This window comes from Entelurus aequoreus, linkage group LG16 (assembly GCF_033978785.1).
Source record: "Entelurus aequoreus isolate RoL-2023_Sb linkage group LG16, RoL_Eaeq_v1.1, whole genome shotgun sequence".
In the NCBI taxonomy this organism is placed as follows: Eukaryota; Metazoa; Chordata; class Actinopteri; order Syngnathiformes; family Syngnathidae; genus Entelurus; species Entelurus aequoreus.
The window spans coordinates 16,845,961-16,870,301 of record NC_084746.1 but is presented as its reverse complement, the minus strand read 5'-3'; the positions used below and the strand labels follow the sequence as shown (position 1 = coordinate 16,870,301).

The window sequence follows — 24,341 nt, the reverse complement described above, 5'->3', positions numbered from 1 at the left end:
AGAGCACAGCTTCACGGCAACCGGGAGAATGCGCCATGCAACTTTTCTGGATGTCATTGGATGGATCGACAAAGCATGGGCTTCAGTGACAACCAAAACCATCCTGTCTGGATTTAGAAAGGCTGGAAGAATTGGAACTGCAACTGACGATGACTCTGACGTAAGTGACGTACCGATAGAAGAGGAAGCGGCGCATTGTCTACCTTTGGAGTTGGCAGAGTTGTTTAGAAGCGACACCAAGGAAGAAGATTTCATCGGATTTAGCGATTAGGAGTGACAGATTGTTTGGTAAATGTATAGCATGTTCTATGTTGTAGTTATTTGAATGACTCTTACAATATAATATACACTTATTCAGCCTGTTCACTATTCTTTATTTACTTTACATTGCCTTTCAAATGTCTATTCTTGGTGTTGGATTTTATTAAATACATTTCCACCAAAAATGCGATTTATACTCTACTGCGACTTACTGTATATATGTTTTTTTCCTTCTTTATTATGCATTTTCGGCCAGTGCGATTTATACTCCGGAGCGATTTATAATCCGAAAAATACGGTAGTTGAGTTTGCTTACTACCGTTATACATAGAGTTTTGACATCATCCCTACTGAGCACACATCGAGAGGGACAAACATGGTAAAGACCTTTTTTATATGATGGGCAATTGTTGATATGCCGTTTTTAATGTGCTATATCCCATTTTTCTTATTGGTAGGATAAGTAAAATACAGTGACATTTTTTTATAAAGTCTGTTAAACATATACATAACCACTTCATGCTGTTCCATCTCTGATGTTACTCAGTTTTCCCATACATACACTGTATACACACACAGTGTACTTCACCCAACAAACGACAACTGCAACTAGACTATGCAATTTCTGTACAAAGTGCGTGCGAATGCCCAAATGTTGAAGCTGAACTGAAATGCTGAAGGAATGTAGAATGACGTTACAAAAAAAGTTTAACTGTCTTGAAGAGATGAAGCTGAACTGAAATGTAGAATGAATGGTGGAAACTGTGACTATGAAATGGTTGGAATTAATTTGAACTATATGGTTCTAACTTTGCTTAAAAAAAATAAGCACGGTAAGGCTGAAATACGAATTAGACCCACTTGGTTCAATCCATATTTTTAATCCAACGGGCACTTGAACCTGCAACCTTCGACAAGCGTGTTAACCACTGAGCTGAACACCTACGCTGTCTACTCTCGGCTTGTCCTGATTGCGCGTTTTGACGTTTGAATAGGATCAATTGGATAAACGATGAGGGAGTTACAGCTACGGAAGAATAATAATTAGATGAATTTTGATGGAAAAAAAGTGGTTCTTTTTTACCTCGGGGCCCAACTTTTCCACCACAGAGAGGCTCGGGGCCCCCTCAAAATATTAACTCTGAATTAGTAATCTTACTTTTGATCTTATTGGTATTCAATAATTTTATCTAAACAACTTTACAATCTTGTCAAATGATATGAAAGCATGTGCTCATCACAAAGATTATTATTTATTCAACACAAACCTTAGGCTTACATCAGACTAGGGTTGTACGGTATACCGGTACTAGTATAGTATCGCAGTACTAATGAATCAAAAATAGTACTATACTCTGTTTGAAAAGTACCGGTTCCAGGGCATGACGGCACGTCGTGACATTGCTGGTTTTACGAGCAAAGGAGCATGCTCGGCAGGGCACACACACGGAGTACTTACAAGCAGACACAGTGTGTAGACGGAAAAGGGAGAATAGACACATTTTGGCCTAAAAACTAAAGATAGAGGTTAAGTTATAACACTGAAACACCCTCAGGATGAGGTGCTTTGGCTAGCGAGCTAGCAGCTAACGTCCATCTGCAGTCGGCAGTATTTTAGCTACTTCTAAATCACTAATCCTCGTCTCCATAGCGACAAATAAAGTATGTTTCTTACAAGTATTATCCCTGCAGGACGAGGAATAGCAAAACATGCTTCACTACACACCGTAGCTCACCGGCGTCACAATGTAAACAAACGCCATGGGTGGCTCTACACCTAACATCCACTGTAATGATACCAAGTACAATAGCGTATCTAGTCGATACTATGATTACATCGATATTTTTTATATATTTTTTAAAATCCATTATGTTTATAAACTGGCCCTGCGTTGAGGTGGCGACTTGTCCAGGGTGTACCCCGACTTCCGCCCGAATGCAGCGGAGATAGGCTCCCGCACCCCCCTGTGACCCCGAAAGAGACAAGCGGTAGAAAATGGATGGATGGATGTTTATAAGCTCAGGAAATACGTCCCTGGACACATGAGGACTTTGAATACGACCAATGTATGATCCTGTAACTACTTGGTATCGGATCATACCTAAATGTGTGGTATCATCCAGAAATAATGTAAAGTATCAAACAACAGAAGAATAAGTGATTATTACATTTTAACAGAAGTGTAGATAGAACATGTTGAAACAGGAAATAAGCAGATATTAACCGTAAAGGAACAAGTAGATTAATAATACATTTTTACAGCTTGTCCTTTATCATTTTGACAAAATAATAGAATGATAAATGACACAATATGTTACTGCATATGTCAGCAGACTAATTGGGAGATTCTGTTTGTTTACTTACTACTAAAAGACAAGTTGTCTAGTATGTTCACTATTTGATTTAAGGACACAATTGTTCTTGGATTGCAATAATAAACATATGTTTAATGTACCCCAAGATTTTTTGTTAAAATAAAGCCAATAATGCCCTTTTTTTGTGGTGCCATTTATTTAGAATAGTATCGAAAGGTATCGGAAAGTATCAAAATACATTTTGGTACGGTACCTAAATACTGGTATCGGGACAACCCTACGTCAGACTGATTAGAAAAACAAGTACTAATCAAATATACTGCATAAGAAGGGAGCCAAAAAATTAACGATGAATCTACATGCAATTTTGTTGTGCGAAAATAAACTAATTTAATAAGTAATGTTTCTTCAATAAACTGTCAATAAAATTAGAGTGCAAATGAAACTAAAGCTTCACCACTTTAGCCATAATGTTTTCACTTACAAAACTTGTCTGACAGCCATAGGTGGTGGAAAAGTGTGTTACAATTTCTGCCCATTAGGATTGGAGCTGAGAAATTGATATTTTTTGGCCGCTTTTAAAAAGTTAAAGTGCCAATGATTGTCACACACACAATAGGTGTGCCGAAACTATTCTCTGCATTTGACCCATCATCCTTGATCACCCCCTGGGAGGTGAGGGGAGCAGTGAGCAGCACAGGTGGCCGTGCCCGGGAATCATTTTTGGTGATTTAACCCCCAATTCCAACCCTTGATTCTGAGTGCCAAGCAGGGAGGTAATGGGTCCCATTTTTATAGTTTTTGGTATGACTCGGCTGGGGTTTGAACTCATAACCTACCGATCTCAGGGCCTCTCTAACCACAAGGCCAGGGGGCTCTCACAGTCCAACTATGGTAAAAGAAAGACTGGTGTAGGACATGTATGTGAATGGCAACGAGGGTTGACCATGTCAAGAGGAGCTAAACATTACACATCCTGGAAAGGTTTCCTAAATTTGGTTGCTCGATTTGACTCGACACAATCTTGAACTGAATAAATAGAGGAAAATATGTGAAATTGTATTTACATCAATGTCGAGATGTTGAAACAGCGACTAAACTTGGAAGCTAAAGCTAGCGAGAACAATCTTTACACCCACAACACAGTCCGTTTGTGTTGTTGTGAACGACATCATCGATGTAACATCAACTTTAGACGTGCTCTTCTCAAGCGAGTCGCCTCTTTACCCGTCAAGCTGAGAACAGCAGAGCACACTTCCCCCCTTCATAATAATAGCGCAGTGTGCCACATCCGGTCTGACTGCACTAACAAAATAAGTTTTCAAAAAGTACCTTGCACAAGCATAACTTATTGCTACATTTACAAAACAATTATGCTTTAACCTGGAATACTGGTCACAATTGTCGAAAAGTTTATTGCACCAATAAATAGAAGGATTTTTGCATTTAATTGACATTTTAATCAATTTAATTTTACACAAAAAGCACACTATGGTGTTAAAATAAATGTAGAAGGTAAAAAACGGAAATAAAAATATTTAAAATGGAAAAACTTAATTTGTATATATTTTTTAATCAATTATTTAAATGTAATGTTATTGCTATTATTTCACTTATTGTAGTTTACTTGTTTCTATATTATTACAAGGGCTGCAACAACTAATCGATTAAAATCGATTATAAAAATAGTTGGCGATTAATTTAGTCATCGATTCGTTGGATCTATGCTATGCACAGAGGCATTTCTTTTTTTTTCTTTTTTTAACATATATACTTTATTTGTATTTTTTTCTAAACCTTTATTTATAAACTGCAACATGTACAAACAGCTGAAAAGCAATAATCAAAATAAGTATGGTGCCAGTATGCTGTTTTTTTTCTTCAATAAAATACCGGAAAGGATAGAAATGTAGTTTGTCTCTTTTATCCAATTATTAATTGAAGTAATAATCGACAGATTAATCGATTATCACATTAACCGTTAGTTGCAGCCCTAATTATAACCATTTAAAAAATATATGTATTTAAAGTTGAGTTTTGGTAGTACAATAAATACTCATTCATGATTTAAAATTAAATGAATAATTGTGTAATTGTGATTACAATATAAACATAATTGTGATCATCATCAATGGCCCTTGGAGATACAATAGTGATATATTTCCTAAAAAAAGAAAAAAAAGAATGACTTTTAAAAAACAACGCCAACAGAGAAAAACCCCATCAATTTAATTTAATCAGCACTTTCAAGTCATCCAGCGGCTATAGAATTATAAAAGGAAATAGCTGAATAGACAATACGCCTAATATTTTTTTTATTTCTGTCAGTCCAAATAAATTGACCATGTCAAGAGGAGCTAAACATCCTGGAACGGTTTCTCAAATCTGGTTGCTCGAATTGACTCGACTTCTGGGCATAAACCTCATTCGATTGGTCTTTCGATTGGTCTGATTAACACATCCATGTAGTGTGTTAGTCATTCTAAATGGCTTAGGTGACTATAAAATGTTTTAATAGGCCTCCCATTGTCCACTGAAAAGACTCGACATAATCTTACTCCGAGCGAAACGTGGAATGTTTTACACAAAGAGAAGCTAAAGTGCTTATGGGAGCATTTTGGTGTCCATGAATATGAATTAGATAACCCTTTAAAAAGCTACTGTCTGTTATATTCAAAAAGATAAGAACACCGTATGGTCTGTCGGAACTTGCTGATTGAGTTTTTTTTTTTCCATTATCTCCTAAAAACCAGAACATGTAAGAACTGTAGCATTGAAACAAATTATGAAAACCTAATCTGTTATCACAGACAAAGGAAGGTTTGCATGCCAGCCATTGTTTTCCTCCCCTCAACTGTTCCTTCTACATTAAGAATTTAAACCATCTAAAAGCGCTCCACCATACCGTTGACATTTGTGATGTCCTCTTAAGGATTTCCCAGGGAAAGAATGTGCAGAATGTGCAGTAATCTGAGGTTAGGCTGCTATGTTTTGCTAAAAAGAGCACACATAACCCAGATATTTAAAGAATTAAACAGTCTAAAAAATAGAGGTCTTCTGTACAGCAATATCATGCTGTAGGGTTAAAGTGAGTCAAGAATATCATGTGAAAAAAAGCTAAATAAGTGAGAGTCAAATAAACTCAGTGAAACACAGTTCTTCATGTCTTTTAAATTACTTCACTTCTAATTATGTTTGGTGTACCTTAAAGTCACACAAAATTAGGGATGCGCCGATTAATCGGAAAAAGTATGAGATCAGTCATTGCCGATTAATGCTGATCACAAAGGTCTATTCCAGGGGTGTCCAAAGTGCGGCCCGGGGAACATTTGCGGCCCGCAAGAAATTTTTTAACAGCCCCACGGCACATTCTAAAAATATGATTAAAAAAAATGTGAAACATAAAAAGTGGTATAAAAGAGCAAACAGGTGAAATGTAACAAGAAAATGTTGCAATGTTTACTCTAATAACACAAACCTGCCATGCAGGCTGTTTCTTTCTTTAAAACATAATAATGAATAAACGTCGTTATGAATTATTGACCTATATAAGGCTCCAATTATGTCACATTAAATATTCAATTTTGAGACATTTTTGGGGGAAAATGTTGCATATTTTGTGTTTGCCATATAAAAAACTGATCTGTTTTGTTTTTTTTAAGAATGGCATAAAACAAACAAACAAAAAAAACACGAACAACAATACAACTTATAATTGACGGATAGATCTGAAGCTGATCTCGAGATTATTGTGTTAAAAGTAAACAGAATAAAAAATGTATAGTATATTTTTTAACACTTTGATGTTAAATCATTTTAGTGGGATTTTTTTTGTGTGTGTCATTGCTCAAAAAATAATAATGAATTAAAATCAAAGTTGTTATGAGTTATTGACCTTTTTAAGGCTCCAATTATTTTTTTATCTAAAATATTCCACTTTAAAATTTCATTGGGGGAAAATATTGCACATTTGGTGTTTTTTCCATAAAAAAACAGGGGGTTTCTTTGACAAAAAGGGCACACAACTTAAATGTTTAAAAACGTTATATTGACAGATAGACTTAATGTTGATCTAGAGATTTAAACTTTGAATAATAATAATAATAATAATAAAAATAAAAATACTAAATAATGACAATTATTTTATTTATTTTTTGACCGAAACCATTTGGGTGTATATGTTTTATACATTTATTGTATTGGTTTTTAAAATAAAAAAATATGAAAATGGCCCCCCGCTTGCTTTGATTTTTCAGTGTGCTGCCCTCAGTGGAAAAAGTTTGGACACCACTGGTCTATTCCCATCGGCTGACACTATCTTTTGTTCCTTGGCTGACAGGCGCTAAGTGTGTATCTCCAAACACTGTGTGGAGCCGCTCCCCTAAGTTAATAATCATCACCTCCATGACAGTAAATACATTTAATTAGTATCCTAAGTATTATTTTCAAGAGCCATTACCACTGAGGCGAAGCATTTCACACACCGAGTAAAAGCAAGCAGGAGCATGCTAATCGCTAAGATAGATGCAAGAAATTACAACATAAGCCAACAACTGGCCGAGCTGCTTCTTGTATTTGACAGCAGCTTTGCTGCTTCTCACAGGTCAGCCCAGATACTACGTCAGGTCTGGTGGACAGATTACGTATGTGCCGTGTTGGTCAAGTCCTAGTACACTACTTACAATAACAATTAGAGATGTCCGATAATATCGTCCTGCCCTAATTTGAGCACTTAATAAAGCAGTGACCAGTTGATCTGCCGTTTCTTTTCTGCTCTGCCCCCATCTCCTTTGTGGAGGGGGGGGGGGGGGGGGGGCACAGATTCGGTGGCCACGGATGAAGCACTGGCTGTCCAAAGTCGGGACCCGGGGTGGACCGCTCGCCTTTGCATCGGTTGGGGACGTCTCTGCGCTGCTGACCTGTCTCCGCTCGGGATGGTCTCCTGCTGCCCCACTATGGACTGGACTCTCACCATTATGTTAGATCCACTATGGACTGGACTCTCACTATTATGTTAGATCCACTATGGACTGGACTCTCACAATATTATGCTAGATCCACTATGGACTGGACTCTCACTATTATCAATTAATCAATCAATCAATCAATGTTTATTTATACAGCCCTAAATCACAAGTGTCTCAAAGGGCTGTACAAGCCACAACGACATCCTCGGTACAGAGTGCTAGATCCACTATGGACTGGACTCTCACTATTATGTTAGATCCACTATGGACTGGACTCTCACAATATTATGCTAGATCCACTATGGACTGGACCCTCACTATTATGCTAGATCCACTATGGACTGGACTCTCACTATTATGTTAGATCCACTATGGACTGGACTCTCACTATTATGCTAGATCCACTATGGACTGGACTTTCACAATATTATGCCAGATCCACTATGGACTGGACTCTCACTATTATGCTAGATCCACTATGGACTGGACTCTCACTATTATGCTAGATCCACTATGGACTGGACTCTCACAATATTATGCTAGATCCACTATGGACTGGACTCTCACTATTATGCTAGATCCACCATGGACTGGACTCTCACTATTATGCTAGATCCACTATGGACTGGACTCTCACTATTATGTTAGATCCACTATGGACTGGACTCTCACAATGTTATGCTAGATCCACTATGGACTGGACTCTCACAATGTTATGCTAGATCCACTATGGACTGGACTCTCACTATTATGTTGGATCCACTATGGACTGAACTCTCACTATTATGTTAGATCCACTATGGACTGGACTCTCACTATTATGCTAGATCCACTATGGACTGGACTTTCACAATATTATGCTAGATCCACAATGGACTGGACTCTCACTATTATGCTAGATCCACTATGGACTGGACTCTCACAATATTATGCTAGATCCACTATGGACTGGACTCTCACTATTATGCTAGATCCACTATGGACTGGACTCTCACTATTATGTTAGATCCACTATGGACTGGACTCTCACAATATTATGCTAGATCCACTATGGGCTGGACTCTCACTATTATGCTAGATCCACTATGGACTGGACTCTCACTATTATGTTAGATCCACTATGGACTGGACTCTCACTATTATGCTAGATCCACTATGGACTGGACTTTCACAATATTATGCTAGATCCACTATGGACTGGACTCTCACAATATTATGCTAGATCCACTATGGACTGGACTCTCACTATTATGCTAGATCCACTATGGACTGGACTCTCACTATTATGTTAGATCCACTATGGACTGGACTCTCACAATATTATGCTAGATCCACTATGGGCTGGACTCTCACTATTATGCTAGATCCACTATGGACTGGACTCTCACTATTATGTTAGAGCCACTATGGACTGGACTCTCACTATTATGTTAGATCCACTATGGACTGGACTCTCACAATATTATGCTAGATCCACTATGGACTGGACTCTCACAATATTATGCTAGATCCACTCGACGTCCATTGCACCGGTCGCCCTGGGAGGGGAGGGGGGGGGGGGGGGTCTCCACATCTGCGGTCCTCTCCAAGGTTTCTCATTGTCCCATTGGGTTGAGTTTTTCCTTGCCCTGATGTGGGATCTGAGCCGAGGATGTCGTTGTGGCTTGTGTAGCCCTTTGAGACACTCGTGATTTAGGGCTATATAAATAAACATTGATTGATTGATTGAAGTGTCATGAGTAATGTGAACGCTGTGTTGTGCGTTATTTAGAGAGTTACTGAGAATTGTAAAGATTGCATAACAGGCTAGTTAGTTCATTAATTACAATGACAAGGCCTTTTCTATAGAAAAGGTAACCTTAAATAACTTATGTGATCTGTGGGGAGGGGACACACCTAACATAACACAGGCATGTGTAGAAAACAGCAAATCTCACGTACAAAGTGCATGATGCACACGTCTTCACGATCACAACATCAGCGTTGGTGTTCTTACCAGTCTCTCCTTAAAGACCATCTGCCGAAGCCACTTGAAGTCCGGTGGTTTGAAAGCAGAAAACACAAAAAGGGAATCCTTCTCATAATGTTCAGGCTTTTGAATAGCTCCCTCTGGATAGGTAATTCTTAGTGTAGTTTTGGTCCCGACGTCTTTGCTGTAACCGGCCACCGGGGCTTCATTCAATCTGGAAAAGAGTGCACCAACCATAGGAACAAAGGATTTAGAAGAAGCTCGACTCTTGTCGACAAAAGTAATATTACTTCAGAGCAGCAACAAATGAAGCACTTTAGCGACACACACCACACCTGCACATGGCTGCTTTTATCACTAGGATTAACACATACAATATTTATTGACGAATTTGAGAACGTGTTGACAAACATTCTGTCTTGGACGGTTAACAGATGAAAGGACAAAATACAGTTAATGACATGTATTCATACTTGACAACCTTGAGACCTCCGAATTCGGGAGATATGGGGGGGGGGGGGGGGGGCACAAACATTCATGTCATTGGTGGTCGGGGGGGGGGCGTGCTTGGGGCGTGGCCAAGGGCGTGGTTAAGAGGAGAGTATATTTACAGCTAGAATTCACCAAATCAAGTATTTCACATATACCGTAATTTCCGGACTATAAGCCGCACCTGACTATAAGCCGCACCAGCTAAATTTAGGGGAACATACAGATTGCTCCATATATAAGCCGCACCTGACTATAAGCCGCAGGGTTTTGATGTGTAATTACCGTAGTATATAGGGGTTCCTGCTACCACGGAGGGGATTGTCGGGACAGAGATGACTGTTTGGGAACGCAAAGCGTCCCATTTATTAACAATAAATCTTTCAATCATTCAATCAAACTTTCACATCTTTGACATGGCGAACAGCATTCGTGCAGAGTACAAATAATACAACGGTGCAAAGTAATACAAAGTGCTCACCTGTACGTTATCAAAATAACCAGCCTACCGGTATATGAAAAGTCAGTCTTTAATCATTGTGTCATCGTCTTCCTCCTGCGTACTAAAACCACCGAAATCCTCTTCGTCGGTGTCGGAGAAGAACAGGCCGTAAATAAGCCGCACCCTTGTATAAGCCGCAGGGACCAGAACGAGGGGAAAAAGTAGCGGCTTATAGTCCGGAAATTACGGTATATATGCATATATATATATATATATATATATATATATATATATATATATATATATATATATATATATATATATATATATATATATATATATATATATATATATATATATATATATATATATATATATATATATATATATATATATGAAATACTTGACTTTCAGTGAATTCTAGCTATATATATATTTTATTTTTATTTTCTATTTTATTATACATATAAATAAAAGACATACTTGAATTTCAGTGTTCTGCAGGCTATCCGGTAGGTGGCAGTATTGTCCTGTTTAAGAGTGTCTCCACATTGCTGTTTACGGCAGACGAACTGCTTTACAGTAGACTAAACGTGACTGCTGTTGTTGTGTGTTGTTACCGCGCTGGGAGGACGTTAATGAAACTGCCTAACAATAAACCCACATAAGAAACCAAGAACTCTCTCTGCTTGTTGTGCACTCTACTCTCTAAAAGCCGTAGATGTTATGACGTCATTGGGCAGGCAAGCTGCTGGGAAAGCAGACGTGAGAACGGCTGTCCCCACTCAGGTCCGCATTGAGCTGGAGGGGGCGTGGCCTCCAGCTCCGGCTGAATACCGGGAGTTTGTCGGGAGAAGGGAGGTTGTCGGGAGAGGCGCTGAATACCGGGATTCTCCCGCTAAAAACGGGAGGGTTGGCAAGTATGCATAAAAGACAGAGACAGAAAACACTCCGAATACCAAAAATGTAAAACAGAAGTAGATAAACAACCCAATAATATCAACCTCAAATCAAGAAAGCCTACTTTATGGGTTATAGATAAACCTATGGATAACGGAGACATATATAATAGTCTCCTTTTCAGGTGAGAGAGGACACTAAAGGCAGTGCCTTTAAGGCACGCCCCCAATATTGTTGTCCGGGTGGAAATCGGGAGAAATTCGGGAGAATGGTTGCCCCGGGAGATTTTCGGGAGGGGCACTGAAATTTGGGAGTCTCCCGGGAAAATCGGGAGGGTTGGCAAGTATGCATGTATTGGTCATTTTCCAAACAAAGGAATATAGTAATACATTGTGATGTTTAAAAGATGATTAAATATGCTCTGTAATTAATGAATCCCAATTAATCTTTTTTAGCATCACCTACAAAATGCTGAGAAAAGCCCTCAATGTAGCGACTTTAAAACTGGTGTAATATGCTCCCGCCCTCTGGTCCTCGTCAGCACGCGTGCAGCTGACTTCTGATATGCTTTTTGGGAGGGCCAGAGAGCATTATAACAGTCTAAGGCATACTTGCCAACCCTCCTGTTTTTAGCGGGAGACTCCCGGTATTCAGCGCCTCTCCCGAAAACCTCCCGGCAGAAATTTTCTCCCGACAAACTCCCGGTATTTAGCCGGAGCTGGAGGCCACGCCCCCTCCAGCTCAATGCGGACCTGAGTGGGGACAGCCTGTTCTCACGTCCGCTTTCGCACGATATAAACAGCATGCCTGCCCAATGACGTCATAACATCTACGGCTTTTAGAGAGTAGAGTGCACAACTACGCACACAACAAGGAGACGAAGCAGAAGAACGTGGAAGTTACAGACATGGCGACGCCGTCGACGAGCAAGATGAAGAAATACGCTTGCAAGTTCCAAAACGAATGGAAACAAGAATTTCAGTTCATCCAGGACAGTTCGAAGGGGAAGGTGTATGTTGCCTGTACATTTTGTAGAACAGACTTCTCCATTGAACACGGTGGCCGAAATGATATACTCATTCATGAACGGAGAAGTTAAACAGGACAATGCTGCCATCTACTGGATAGCCTCCAGAACACTGAAATTCAAGTATTTATTTTATTTATATGTATAATAATATATATATATATATATATATATATATATATATATATATATATATATATATATATATATATATATATATATATATATATATATATATATATATATAGCTAGAATTCACTGAAAGTCAAGTATTTCATACATATATACATATACATATATATATATATATATATGAAATACTTGAGTTGGTGAATTCTAGCTGTAAATATACTCTCCTCTTAACCACCACCCCCCCACCACCTCCCGATATCGGAGGTCTCAAGGTTGGCAAGTATGGTCTAAGGACAGGAAATAAAAGCATGCATTAGCACCTCTGTGTTTGCCTGAGAGAGAAACGTTTGAATACAATGTACATGTAATATCACTATATTGATTCACAGATGTGTTATGATAATGTAAAAGAAACACTGTCTATCTACCCTAAAAACAAGACAACATTGAAACTTATAGAAACCATAAACATACTTCTGATACGTCTTTAAGTTTATTATGAATATTTTACACTGTTAGATATAATTCATCTATTTAAAGTCGCTCACATCACTGGCCAAGTTTCATGACGGAGTGAGACTTCTTTTTCGCCGTGGCTACATACTAACTTTGTACTGTGTTGTAGCTCTCAGTCAAGCAAGAGAAGGTGAGACAACTGGCAGACGTACAGAGACAGTAACGTTACAGATTTAAAATTTGATTAAACATAAAATAAAAAAACAAAGGGGCTGATTTACTACGATCCAAACACCACACGCTAGACAGTGTGTGCAAACAATAAAATAGCGTGTACTATGAGCGAGTGTGTTGCGTGTAATCTACTAACACTGCGTCGTGTGCAATTGATGAAGTGGTGCAGTCCGCCTTATTTAAATGAGGATTTTGGGTGCATTCGGGACTTTTGCCACAGAGACGATGATTTTCTGCACATTCATGTTGTCATGCTCCTGCCTGTGTGCCATGTGTTGAACCAGCAGCACACAACTATTTATTACCTGTAACACCTTTTCTCAATCGCAATCTAGACAACGGAAACATATGCAGACTGACACTTAATTCTGTGAGTGAGGCTGTGGGCGAATGAGTGAAAAAAAGAGTTTGTCAATGGGAAGTTTAGGATTTCACCATGGTTGCTACTTTATTTGACACAGCACTAGTACGCCTAATAAATAATCATTAAACTTAAAATGAGCAAGGCATACGGACGGAGTCATATAATTGGCCAATAAAACGTAATCCGCTGATAAACGTAAAATAATATCAGGAAAATTTAAAAATGTAAATGAAATATTGTCATTGTGAGAAGAAGAAACATTTCTTTGGGAAAATAATTTGCCCAGTAGCGCTTATTTTTCCCCGACACACTCAACCACCCCGTCCTGAACTAAACAATGTCGAGATGTTGAAACAGTGACTACACTTGGAAGCTAAAGCTAGCGAGAACAATCCACAATATGTCGTCTGTTTGTGTTGTTGTGAACGACATCCCCGATGTAACATCAACGTACAAACAGTGGTCGCAACTTGAGACGCGCTCTTCTCAAGCGAGTCGCCTCTTTACCCGTCAAGCTGAGAACAGCACAGCACACTTCCCGCCTTCTTAATACTAGCGCGGCGCACCATAGTGGTTAGAGCGTCCGCCCTGAGATCGGTAGGTCGTGAGTTCAAACCCCGGCCGAGTCATAGCAAAGACTATAGAAATGGGACCCATTACCTCCCTGCTTGACACTCAGCATCAAGGGGTTGGAATTGGGGGTTACATCATTAAAAATTATTCCCAGGCGCAGCCACCGCTGCTGCTCACTGCTCCCCTCACCTCCCAGGGGGTGATCAAGGGTGATGGGTCAAATGCAGAGAATAATTTTGCCACACCTAGTGTGTGTGTGACAATCATGGGTACTTTAACTTTAACATCCGGTCTGACTGCTCTCTAACATAAAAGTTTCCAAAAAGTACCTTGCACAAGCATAATGTACTTAAAGAACTTATTGATACATTTACAAAATGATTATGCTTTGACCTAGTCACAATTGTCCAAAAACGTATCGCACCAATAAATGTGAGGATTTTTGCATTTAATTAACATTTTAATCAATTTAATTTTACACAAAAGGGCACACTGTATGGTGTTAAAATAAATGTAAAAGGTAAAAAACTGAATTAAAAACATTTAAAATGGAAAAAAAAAATGTATGTTTTTTTTAAATCTATTATTAAAATGTATTGTTATTGCTATTATTTTACTTGTTGTGGTTTACTTGTTACTAATTGATATACTTTTTTTTTTTAAATCTATATTTGAAGTTGAGTTTTGTTGGTACAATACTCATGATTTCAAATTAATGAATAATTGTGTAATTAATTGTGATTACATAGAAAAATAATTGTGATTATTATTTTTGCCATAAACGTCCAGCCCTCGGAGATATAATAGTGATGTATTTCCTAAATTAAAAAAAAGGAGTGACAATTAAAAAACAACGCCAACAGAGGAAAAAAACGCATCAATTGAATTTATTTTAATCAGCACTTTCAAGCCATCCAGCGGCCATAAAATTATAAAAGAAAATTGCTGAATAGACATTTTATTTCTGTCAGTCCAAATAAGTCGGCATGCACTGTGTGTCTGTATCAGATAGCACGTCCTTTTCACAAGCGCTTAATAAAACGCTAAATAGTGCTCCCAAAATGATGAATGTTGATAAATCATATTGCATATTGTAGTACACGCAAACCTTTATTAAATTGGGCCTATAATGCGCTAAATATGATGATAATCGCAATTATCACAATAATTTGACACCGCTGGTAATATGCGCATTCCTTGTTTAATCAATGAATACAAAGCAAAGTACCAGTACTATCGTGTCTTAAAGAGTGGTGTCTCACCTGACCACAACATCATAGTCGTCTATAACGGAACCCAGCGACTTGTCGGATAGGATGCCTCCATTTCCCACAATGATACATCTTTTACAGCTGAGACTGAAAGGCAAACGGGTTAAGGATTAGTGGCCAAGGTCAAATGCAATGACTGAGTTCCTTTTGACGTCCACGGAGTGTCAACTTACCTGTCCAGCTCGTCTCCAAGTCCAAAGTTTTTGGTGGTGGTCAAAATGCTGTCAATGATTCTCTCTGCAAAATCAAGAGATGACTACCATGAATACAAAAACAAACATATACGCATGCTTGTTTCAAATAATTCAACTGCCAAGGATTTCAGATACAGCTACAGGTCGCTATAAAAAAGGTGGTCTTGAAGAGGAACTGCAATTTTTTGGGAATTTTGCCCATCAGTCACAATATTGAGAGACAAGACGAATGTATTTTTTTTAATGCCTTCTAGCTGGTAAATCAACGTACATAAAATCCACTATTATAGGTCCTCTATTCCAGTGTTTGTCAACCTTTTTTGAGGCAAGGCACATTTTTTTTCATTAAAAAACCGAAGGCATGCCACCAGCAGAAAACGTTAAAAAATGAAACTCCACCAGGTCGTTGTGCCTTATTTTGAGTTTGTTTGTGTTTTCCTGTGTGTAGTGCTTTAGTTCTTGTCTTGCGCTGTTATTTTGGTGGCCCTTCCTGTTTTGTTGGTGTTTTCCTGTAGCAGTTTCATGTCATCCTTTGAGTGCTATGCCCCGCACCTGCTTTGTGTTAGCAAGCAAGACTATTTAAGTTGTTGCTATCCTTCTTTGTGTGGACATTGTTGATTGTCATGTCATGTACGGATGTACTTTGTGGACGCTGTAAGTTTTTGCTGTCGTCCAGCATTTTGTTTCTGTTTACTTTGTAGCCAGTTCAGTTTTACTTTCGCTTTGCATAGCCTCTTTCCTTTCCCTTTTGTTCATTTTTGGTTTAAGCATTACATACCTTTTTACCTGCACACTACCTCCCGCTGTGCTCTGCATATTGGGATCACAACAAACCATCCTCGTCTCACCCGACACATTCCGACTTTTACAAAGCAATTAACTACCTGCTGCCACCTACTGACATGGAGTATTACATGGTTACCCTGCCGAGTTCTATACAGCACAGACACTAAGCAACGGCACATTATTCGCAGATTATAATTACTGATTTGCAAAAAATATTTTTTGGACCAATTAGGTGGTTGCGTAATTTCTCACGGCGCAGTGGTTGAAAAACACTGCTCTATTCGCTGCCCATAAAGAACTCTAAATAACTTTAATATTAAAGTAATAGTGATATTGTTATTATAAGTGCTAACGCAGACGAACTATAGCAGCACCATGATCACAAAAAGGTAACTATCTTGTGGACTGCTTTCTTGCCTCAGAGCTTGTGAAAGTTTATTCTAGAAGAGGGGTGTAAAAGTCAAGGCCTGCGGGCCAGATCAGGCCCGCAAATTAATTATCTATGGCCCCCGGGATGATATTTGTTTAGTATTAGAACCGGCTCGCAGGCCACAGCCACCTGCTGCTGTTTTGCACTCCTCCCACCCCCACCAAGGACTGTTTTCACTGCTGGACTCTAAAAAGAGGTTCCGCAGCCTCCGAAGCGGAACCGCCAGGTTCTGTAACAGCTTCTTCCCTCAGGCCGTAAGACTCTTGAACGCATCATAATTAAATTATCCCCTCAACTCCCCCCAAAATGGATTAACTCGCTGGAATAAAAAAGACAATATAACATACATCCATAAACGTGGACGCATATGGAAAAGTGCAATATATTTATCTGTACAGTAACCTATTTATTTATTTATGCACCTTATTGCTTTTTATCCTGCACTACCACAAGCTAATGTAACGAAATTTTGTTCTTATCTGTACTGAAAAGTTCAAATTTGAATGACAATAAAAAAAAAACTTTAAAAAAGGAAGTCTAAGCAATACTCCATCAGTGTTGTGGTAGGAATTTTCAAAATGGGGTCCCAGGGACCCAATCAAGTCATAAAAATGGGGTCCCACAGTACATTTTTGGGGTCCCACTTTTTTGTAACCGTTTTGAAAACAAATGATAAATGTATGCATTATCCTGTTATATCTCACATTCTATATTGTGTTTTGGGAAAAGGTAGTCATAAACGTTCATTCATTCAAAAAATAATAAAAAATAAAAAAAGTTTATGCATATGTAAATGTATTCAGTTATAAGTAGAGATATCCGATAATGGCTTTTTTGCCGATAGCCGATATTGTCCAACTCTTAATTATATACATATATATACAGTCGTGGAATTAACACATTATTATGCCTAATTTTGTTGTGATGCATTAAACAATGTAACAAGGTTTTCCAAAATAAATCAACTCAAGTTATGGAAAAAAATGCCAACATGGCACTGCCATATTTATTATTGAAGTCACAAAGTGCATTCTTTTTTTTTAACATGCCTCAAAACAGCAGCTTGGAATTTGGGACATGCTCTCCCTGAGAGAGCATGAGGAGGTTGAGGTGGGCGGGGTTGGGGGAGTAGGGGGTAGCGGGTGGTGTATATTGTAGCGTCCCGGAAGAGTTAGTGCTGCAAGGGGTTCTGGGTATTTGTTCTGTTGCGTTACGGTGCGGATGTTCTCCCGAAATGCGTTTGTCATTCTTGTTTGGTGTGGGTTCACAGTGTGGCACATATTTGTAACAGTGTTATAGTTGTTTATACGGCCACCCTTAGTGTGACCTGTATGGCTGTTGACCAAGTATGCCTTGCATTCACTTGTGTGTGTGAAAAGCCGTAGATATTATGTGACTGGGCCGGCACGCAAAGGCAGTGCCTTTAAGGTTTATTGGCGCTCTGTACTTCTCCCTACGTCCGTGTACACAGCTGTGTTTTAAAAAGTCATAAATTTTACTTTTTGAAACCGATACCGATAATTTTGAAACCGATACCAATAATTTCCGATATTACGTTTTAAAGCATTTATCGGCCGATAATATCGGCAGTCCGATATTATCGGACATCCCTAGTTATAAACATTAATTCACTTTCTTCTTTCCTTCATGGATCTAAACATTACCGCTACCGGTATTTTTTTCTGTATTTTTATTGTAATATTTCCAGAATGTGTTTGTTCTATTTTTGGCCAAAGTAAGTCAAAGAAAACTATCTGAAGTTGTCTTTATTTTTTAGTTTTAATGCCATGATTTTATTAGGTCGGCCCATGTGTGCACAGATTTTCCTCCATGTTGCCCCTGAGTTAAAATGAGTTTGACACCCCTGTTCTAGACCATAAATAGTGCCTCTCACCTGGATAGTAGAAGGATGAGGACATAATCCGACTAGCTGGGACACTTTGACATCCAATTTAGACCCGGAAATGGCAAGACAGACACGAAAAAACTAGAGATGTCCGATAATGGCTTTTTTGCCGATATCTGATATTCCGATATTGTCCAACTCTTAATTACCGATTCTGATATCAACCGATACAGATATATACAGTCGTGGAATTAACACATTATTATGCCTAATTTTGTTGTGATGCCCCGCTGGATGCATTAAAGGCCTACTGAAACCCACTACTACCGACCACGCAGTCTGATAGTTTATATATCAATGATGAAATCTTAACATTGCAACACATGCCAATACGACCGGGTTAACTTATAAAGTGCAATTTTAAATGTCCCGCGAAACTTCCGGTTGAAAACGTCTATGTATGATGACATATGCGCGTGACGTCAATCGTTGAAACGGAAGTATTCGGACACCATTGTATCCGATACAAAAAGCTCAGTTTTCATCGCAAAATTCCACAGTATTCTGGACATCTGTGTTGGTGAATCTTTTGCAATTTGTTTAATGAATAATGAAGACTGCAAAGAAGAAAGCTGTAGGTGGGATCGGTGTATTAGCGGCTGGCTGCAGCAACACAACCAGGAGGACTTTGACTTGGATAGCAGACGTGCTATCCGACGCTAGCCGTTGACCGCCTCGATGATCGAGTGAAGTTCTTCGTCGCTCCGTCGATCGCTGGAACGCAGGTGAGCACGGGTGTTGATGAGTAGATGAGGGCTGGCTGGCGTAGGTGGAGAGATAATGTTTTTAGCATAGCTCTGTGAGGTCCCGTTGCTAAGTTAGCTTCAATGGCGTCATTAGCAACAGCATTGTTAAGCTTCGCCAGGCTGGAAAGCATTAACCGTGTAGTTACATGTCCATGGTTTAATAGTATTGTTGATTTTCTGTCTATCCTTCCAGTCAGGGGTTTATTTCTTTTGTTTCTATCTGCATTTAAGCAAGATGCTATCACGTTAGCTCCGTAGCTAAAGTGCTTCACCGATGTATTGTCGTGGAGATAAAAGTCACTGTGAATTTCCATTTCGCGTTCTCGACTCTCATTTTCAAGAGGATATAGTATCCGAGGTGGTTTAAAATACAAATCCGTGATCTACAATAGAAAAAGGAGAGAGTGTGGAATCAAATGAGCCAGCTTGTACCTAAGTTACGGTCAGAGGGAAAAAAGATGCGTCCTGCACTGCACTCTAGTCCTTCACTCTCACGTTCCTCATCCACGAATCTTTCATCCTGGCTCAAATTAATGGGGTAATCGTCGCTTTCTCGGTCCGAATCGCTCTCGCTGCTGGTGTAAACAATGGGGAAATGTGAGGAGCCTTTCAACCTGCGACGTCACGCTACTTCCGGTACAGGCAAGGCTTTTTTTTATCAGCGACCAAAAGTTGCGAACTTTATCGTCAATGTTCTCTACTAAATCCTTTCAGCAAAAATATGGCAATATCGCGAAATGATCAAGTATGACACATAGAATGGATCTGCTATCCCCGTTTAAATTTAAAAAATTCATTTCAGTAGGCCTTTAAACAATGTAACAAGGTTTTCCAAAATAAATCAACTCAAGTTATGGAAAAAAATGCCAACATGGCACTGCCATATTTATTATTGAAGTCACAAAGTGCATTATTTTTTTTAAACATGCCTCAAAACAGCATCTTGGAATTTGGGACATGCTCTCCCTGAGAGAGCATGAGGAGTTTCCTCCATGTGGCCCCTGAGCTAAAATGAGTTTGACACCCCTGTTCTAGACCATAAATAGTGCCTCTCACCTGGATAGTAGAAGGATGAGGACATAATCCGACAACCTGGGACACTTTGGCATCCAATTTAGACCCGGAAATGGCAAGACAGACACGAAAAAACGCTTAGCTCCATCCCCTGACTGAGTCATTCTTCTTCTAAACGAGAATAAATCAACATCCTAACAGTCAGCATCCTAGTGACAGCAGATATTGTACAGTAAGTGACATTTATTATGTTTGTTGGCTCTTACGACGTCTGCGGTGATTTAGTGATGTGATTGAAATTAATGCTTTAAATGAGCCAAGTATGTAAATATTACATGGAAAAACTAAAACAAAAGTGCAGTTCCCCTTTAAACTGACTTGGCGGAGAGGATTCAGTTAGATTTAAAGAGTGACAAATACAACAACAATCGACAGAGCTACTGCGGGAAGAAAAAATAAAACAATGTTTTTTTCAGAGGCGCAAACCTGGAAGAGACATGCAGGGTTGGGGAAGGTATGTGGGTGTATGAAGAAATGCTCCCATAAAAAGCACTCAGAAGAGGAATGCCATTTTCAAACAAGCACATTCTCCCAGTTAAGAGGGCGACATTGAACTCATCTCCCTGCATGGCGAGAACCCCGCTGATTGCAGGGTGAAGAACAGGGATGTTTAGTCATAGCGAACATTCCTGCCATGTTTAACGTTTTATTTTGAAGAGTCACGATTCCGGCTTTAGACCTGACATGTGTTACATCTGCTCCTCACTATGTTTGGGCGCCTCATACTTGAAATTCTTCCACCAATAATATCAGACTACTTAGGTCCCAGGCGTAATTATATAAGAATTTAAATTATGATCATGAATGACATCATAGAACAATGGCTTGGATAATATAGGAGCATTAAGGTTTATTTATTTTTTATGTCTGTCAAGAATTTTGGCTCCTTTCTGCACTAATACAATGGGGTTGAACAATATACACAATACTACTGTCGTCATATAGTGATAATGCAGCCTGATGACATTCTAGCTGCGTCCCTTAAATCTGATAGGGACACTGCTAACGGCTAACGTTCCTCCAGAGTGTAAAGCTGCTTTTTAAGTCACGAATAGTCACCTCCGTGGTGGCAAATAAAGTAGTGTTGTTACAAGTGTGATCACTGGAGGATGAGGAAGAGCTAAATGTGCTACACCGCACACCATATGAGGTTACAAAAAGCCATGCTAACCGCTAAGCTACAGCTCCTGAATTTTAATTGTTGTTTTTATTTGTAAAACTGCAGAATTAAAGTCCTCCTGTATCCAAAGACTTGAGGGAAAAAACATCCTAATGGGCGGCGTGGCTCAAATGGAAGAGCGGCCACGCCAGCAACTTGAGGGTTCCAGGTTCGATCCCCACCTGCTGCCAGTGCCACCCACACTGGTTTAGATGTAGCTTAAAAGATGTAGATAATGGGTTTCCCTATGTAAAGCTCTTTGAGTCTCTAGAGAAAAGCACTATATAAATCTAATTCACATTTATATCAGAGCCAATAGTAATTTTTGCTTATATTTAGTCATTTTGCACGATTTAATTTATTTTGCTCAAAATACTATAATACAAAACCCAAAACCAGTGAAGTTGGCACGTTGTGTAAATGGTAAATAAAAACAGAATACAATGATTTGCAAATCCTTTTCAACTTATATTCAACTGAATAGACTGCAAAGACAAGATATTTAATGTTTGAACTGAGAAACTTATTTTTTTTTGCAAATAATCATTAACTTAGAATTTAATGTCAGCAACACATTGCAAAAAAGTTGTCACAGGGGCATTTTTTACCACTGTGTTACATGGCCTTTCCTTTTAACAACACTCAGTAAACGTTTGGGAACTGAGGAGACCAATTTTTGAAGCTTTTCAGGTGGAATTCTTTCCCATTTTTGCTTGATGTACAGCTTAGGTCGTTCAACAGTCCGGGGTCTCCGTTGTGGTATTTTAGGCTTCATATTGCGCCGCACATTTTCAATAGGAGACAGGTCTGGACTTCGCTATGACTAAACATCCCTGTTCTTCACCCACGCATTTGTTGACAAAGTGGTGACCCTCACCCCATCCTTGTTTGTGAATGACTGAGCATTTCAGGGAAGCTGCTTATATACCCAATCATGGCACCCACCTGTTCCAAATTAGCCTGTTCACCTGTGGGATGTTCCAAATAAGTGTTTGACGAGCATTCCTCAACTTTCTCAGTCTTTTTTGCCACTTGTGCCAGCTTTTTTGAAACATGTCGCAGGCATCATATTCCAAATCAGCTAATATTTGCAAAAAAATAAGTTTACCAGTTCGAACATTAAATATCTTGTCTTTGCAGTCTATTTAAGTGAATACAGGTTGAAAAGGATCGGCAAATCATTGTATTGTTTTTATTTACCATTTACACAACGTGCCAACTTCACTGGTGTTGTAAAAGGAATACCTAAATAATTATAATATTTGATATCGCTAAACCACCATCCTGTGTTTGTGATCCACAATTGAATCATTCAATGATTTAGCTGAAATTTTAATAACCAGTATCAGCGTTGGTACAGTGTGACTGAGACTGCCCTGTAACTAATTAGTGGTGGATCGACACCCAACTTTGTACTACCGCTCGCCCAAAACTAACCAAACAAAAAACGATGACGCAATATGTTACCGCATGCATCAGCAGCCAAATTAAAGGCCTACTGAAATGAATTTTTTTCAAACGGGGATAGCAGATCCATTCTATGTGTCATACTTGATCATTTCGCGATACTGCCATATTTTTGCTGAAAGGATTTAGTAGAGAACATCGACGATAAAGTTCGCAACTTTTGGTCTCTGATTAAAAAAAAGCCTTGCCCCTACCGGAAGTAGCGTGACGACACAGGAGGAAGGACTGCTCATATTTTCCTATTGTTTACACCAGCAGCGAGAGAGATTCGGACCGAGAAAGCGACGATTACCCCATTAATTTGAGCGAGGATGAAAGATTCGTGGATGAGGAACGTGAAAGTGAAGGACTAGCGTGCAGTGCAGAACGTATCTTTTTTCGCTCTGACTGTAACTTAGGTACAAGCTGGCTCATTGGATTCCACACTCTCTCCTTTTTCTATTGTGGATCACGGATTTGTATTTTAAACCACCTCGGATACTATATCCTCTTGAAAATGAGAGTCGAGAACGCGAAATGGACATTCACAGTGACTTTTATCTCCACGACAATACATCGGTGAAGCACTTTAGCTACTGAGCTAACGTGATAGCATCGGGCTTTACTGCATATAGAAACAAAACAAATAAGTCTCTGACTGGAAGGATAGACAGAAGATCAACAATACTACCAAACTCTGGACATGTAAATAAACGGTAATGCTTTCCAGCCTGGCGAAGCTTAACAATGCTGTTGCTAACGACGCCATTGAAGCTAACTTAGCTACGGAACCTCGACAGAGCTATGCTAAAAACATTAGCTCTACATCTACGCCAGCTCTCATCTGCTCATCACGACCCGTGCTCACCTGCGTTCCAGCGATCGACGGTACGACGAAGGACTTCACCCGATCACCGATGCGGTTGGCGGCCCGGAGACGGAGAAAATCAAGGTGAGGTCGTTCGGCTAGCGCGTCTTCTATCCTCAAAGTGCTCCTGGTTGTGTTGCTGTAGTCCGCCGCTAATACACCGATCGCACCTACAGCTTTCTTCTTTGCAGTCTCCATTGTTCATTAAACAAATTGCAAAAGATTCACCAACACAGATGTCCAGAATACTGTGGAATTTTGAAATGAAAACAGAGCTTTTTGTATTGGATTCAATGGGCTCCGAATACTTCCGCTTCCACTGTTGACGTCA

General features: G+C 39.3%; 1 protein-coding gene across 6 annotated transcripts in view; it reads right to left on the bottom strand.

The window, feature by feature from the left end:
• st3gal3b (ST3 beta-galactoside alpha-2,3-sialyltransferase 3b) overlaps nt 1-24,341 on the bottom strand; it is a 212,856-nt gene that overhangs the window by 73,177 nt on the left and 115,338 nt on the right. For all 6 annotated transcript variants that reach the window (XR_009821308.1, XM_062022256.1, XM_062022255.1 and 3 more), the window contains 3 exons: nt 15,575-15,638; nt 15,393-15,488; nt 9,541-9,727 (listed from right to left, as the gene is read on the bottom strand). Coding sequence is in view for 5 of the 6 variants with exons in the window: in XM_062022256.1 (XP_061878240.1) it covers nt 9,541-9,727; nt 15,393-15,488; nt 15,575-15,638 (347 nt within the window). In the remaining variant the exon portion in view is untranslated. The remainder of the gene's footprint in view (nt 1-9,540; nt 9,728-15,392; nt 15,489-15,574; nt 15,639-24,341) is intronic.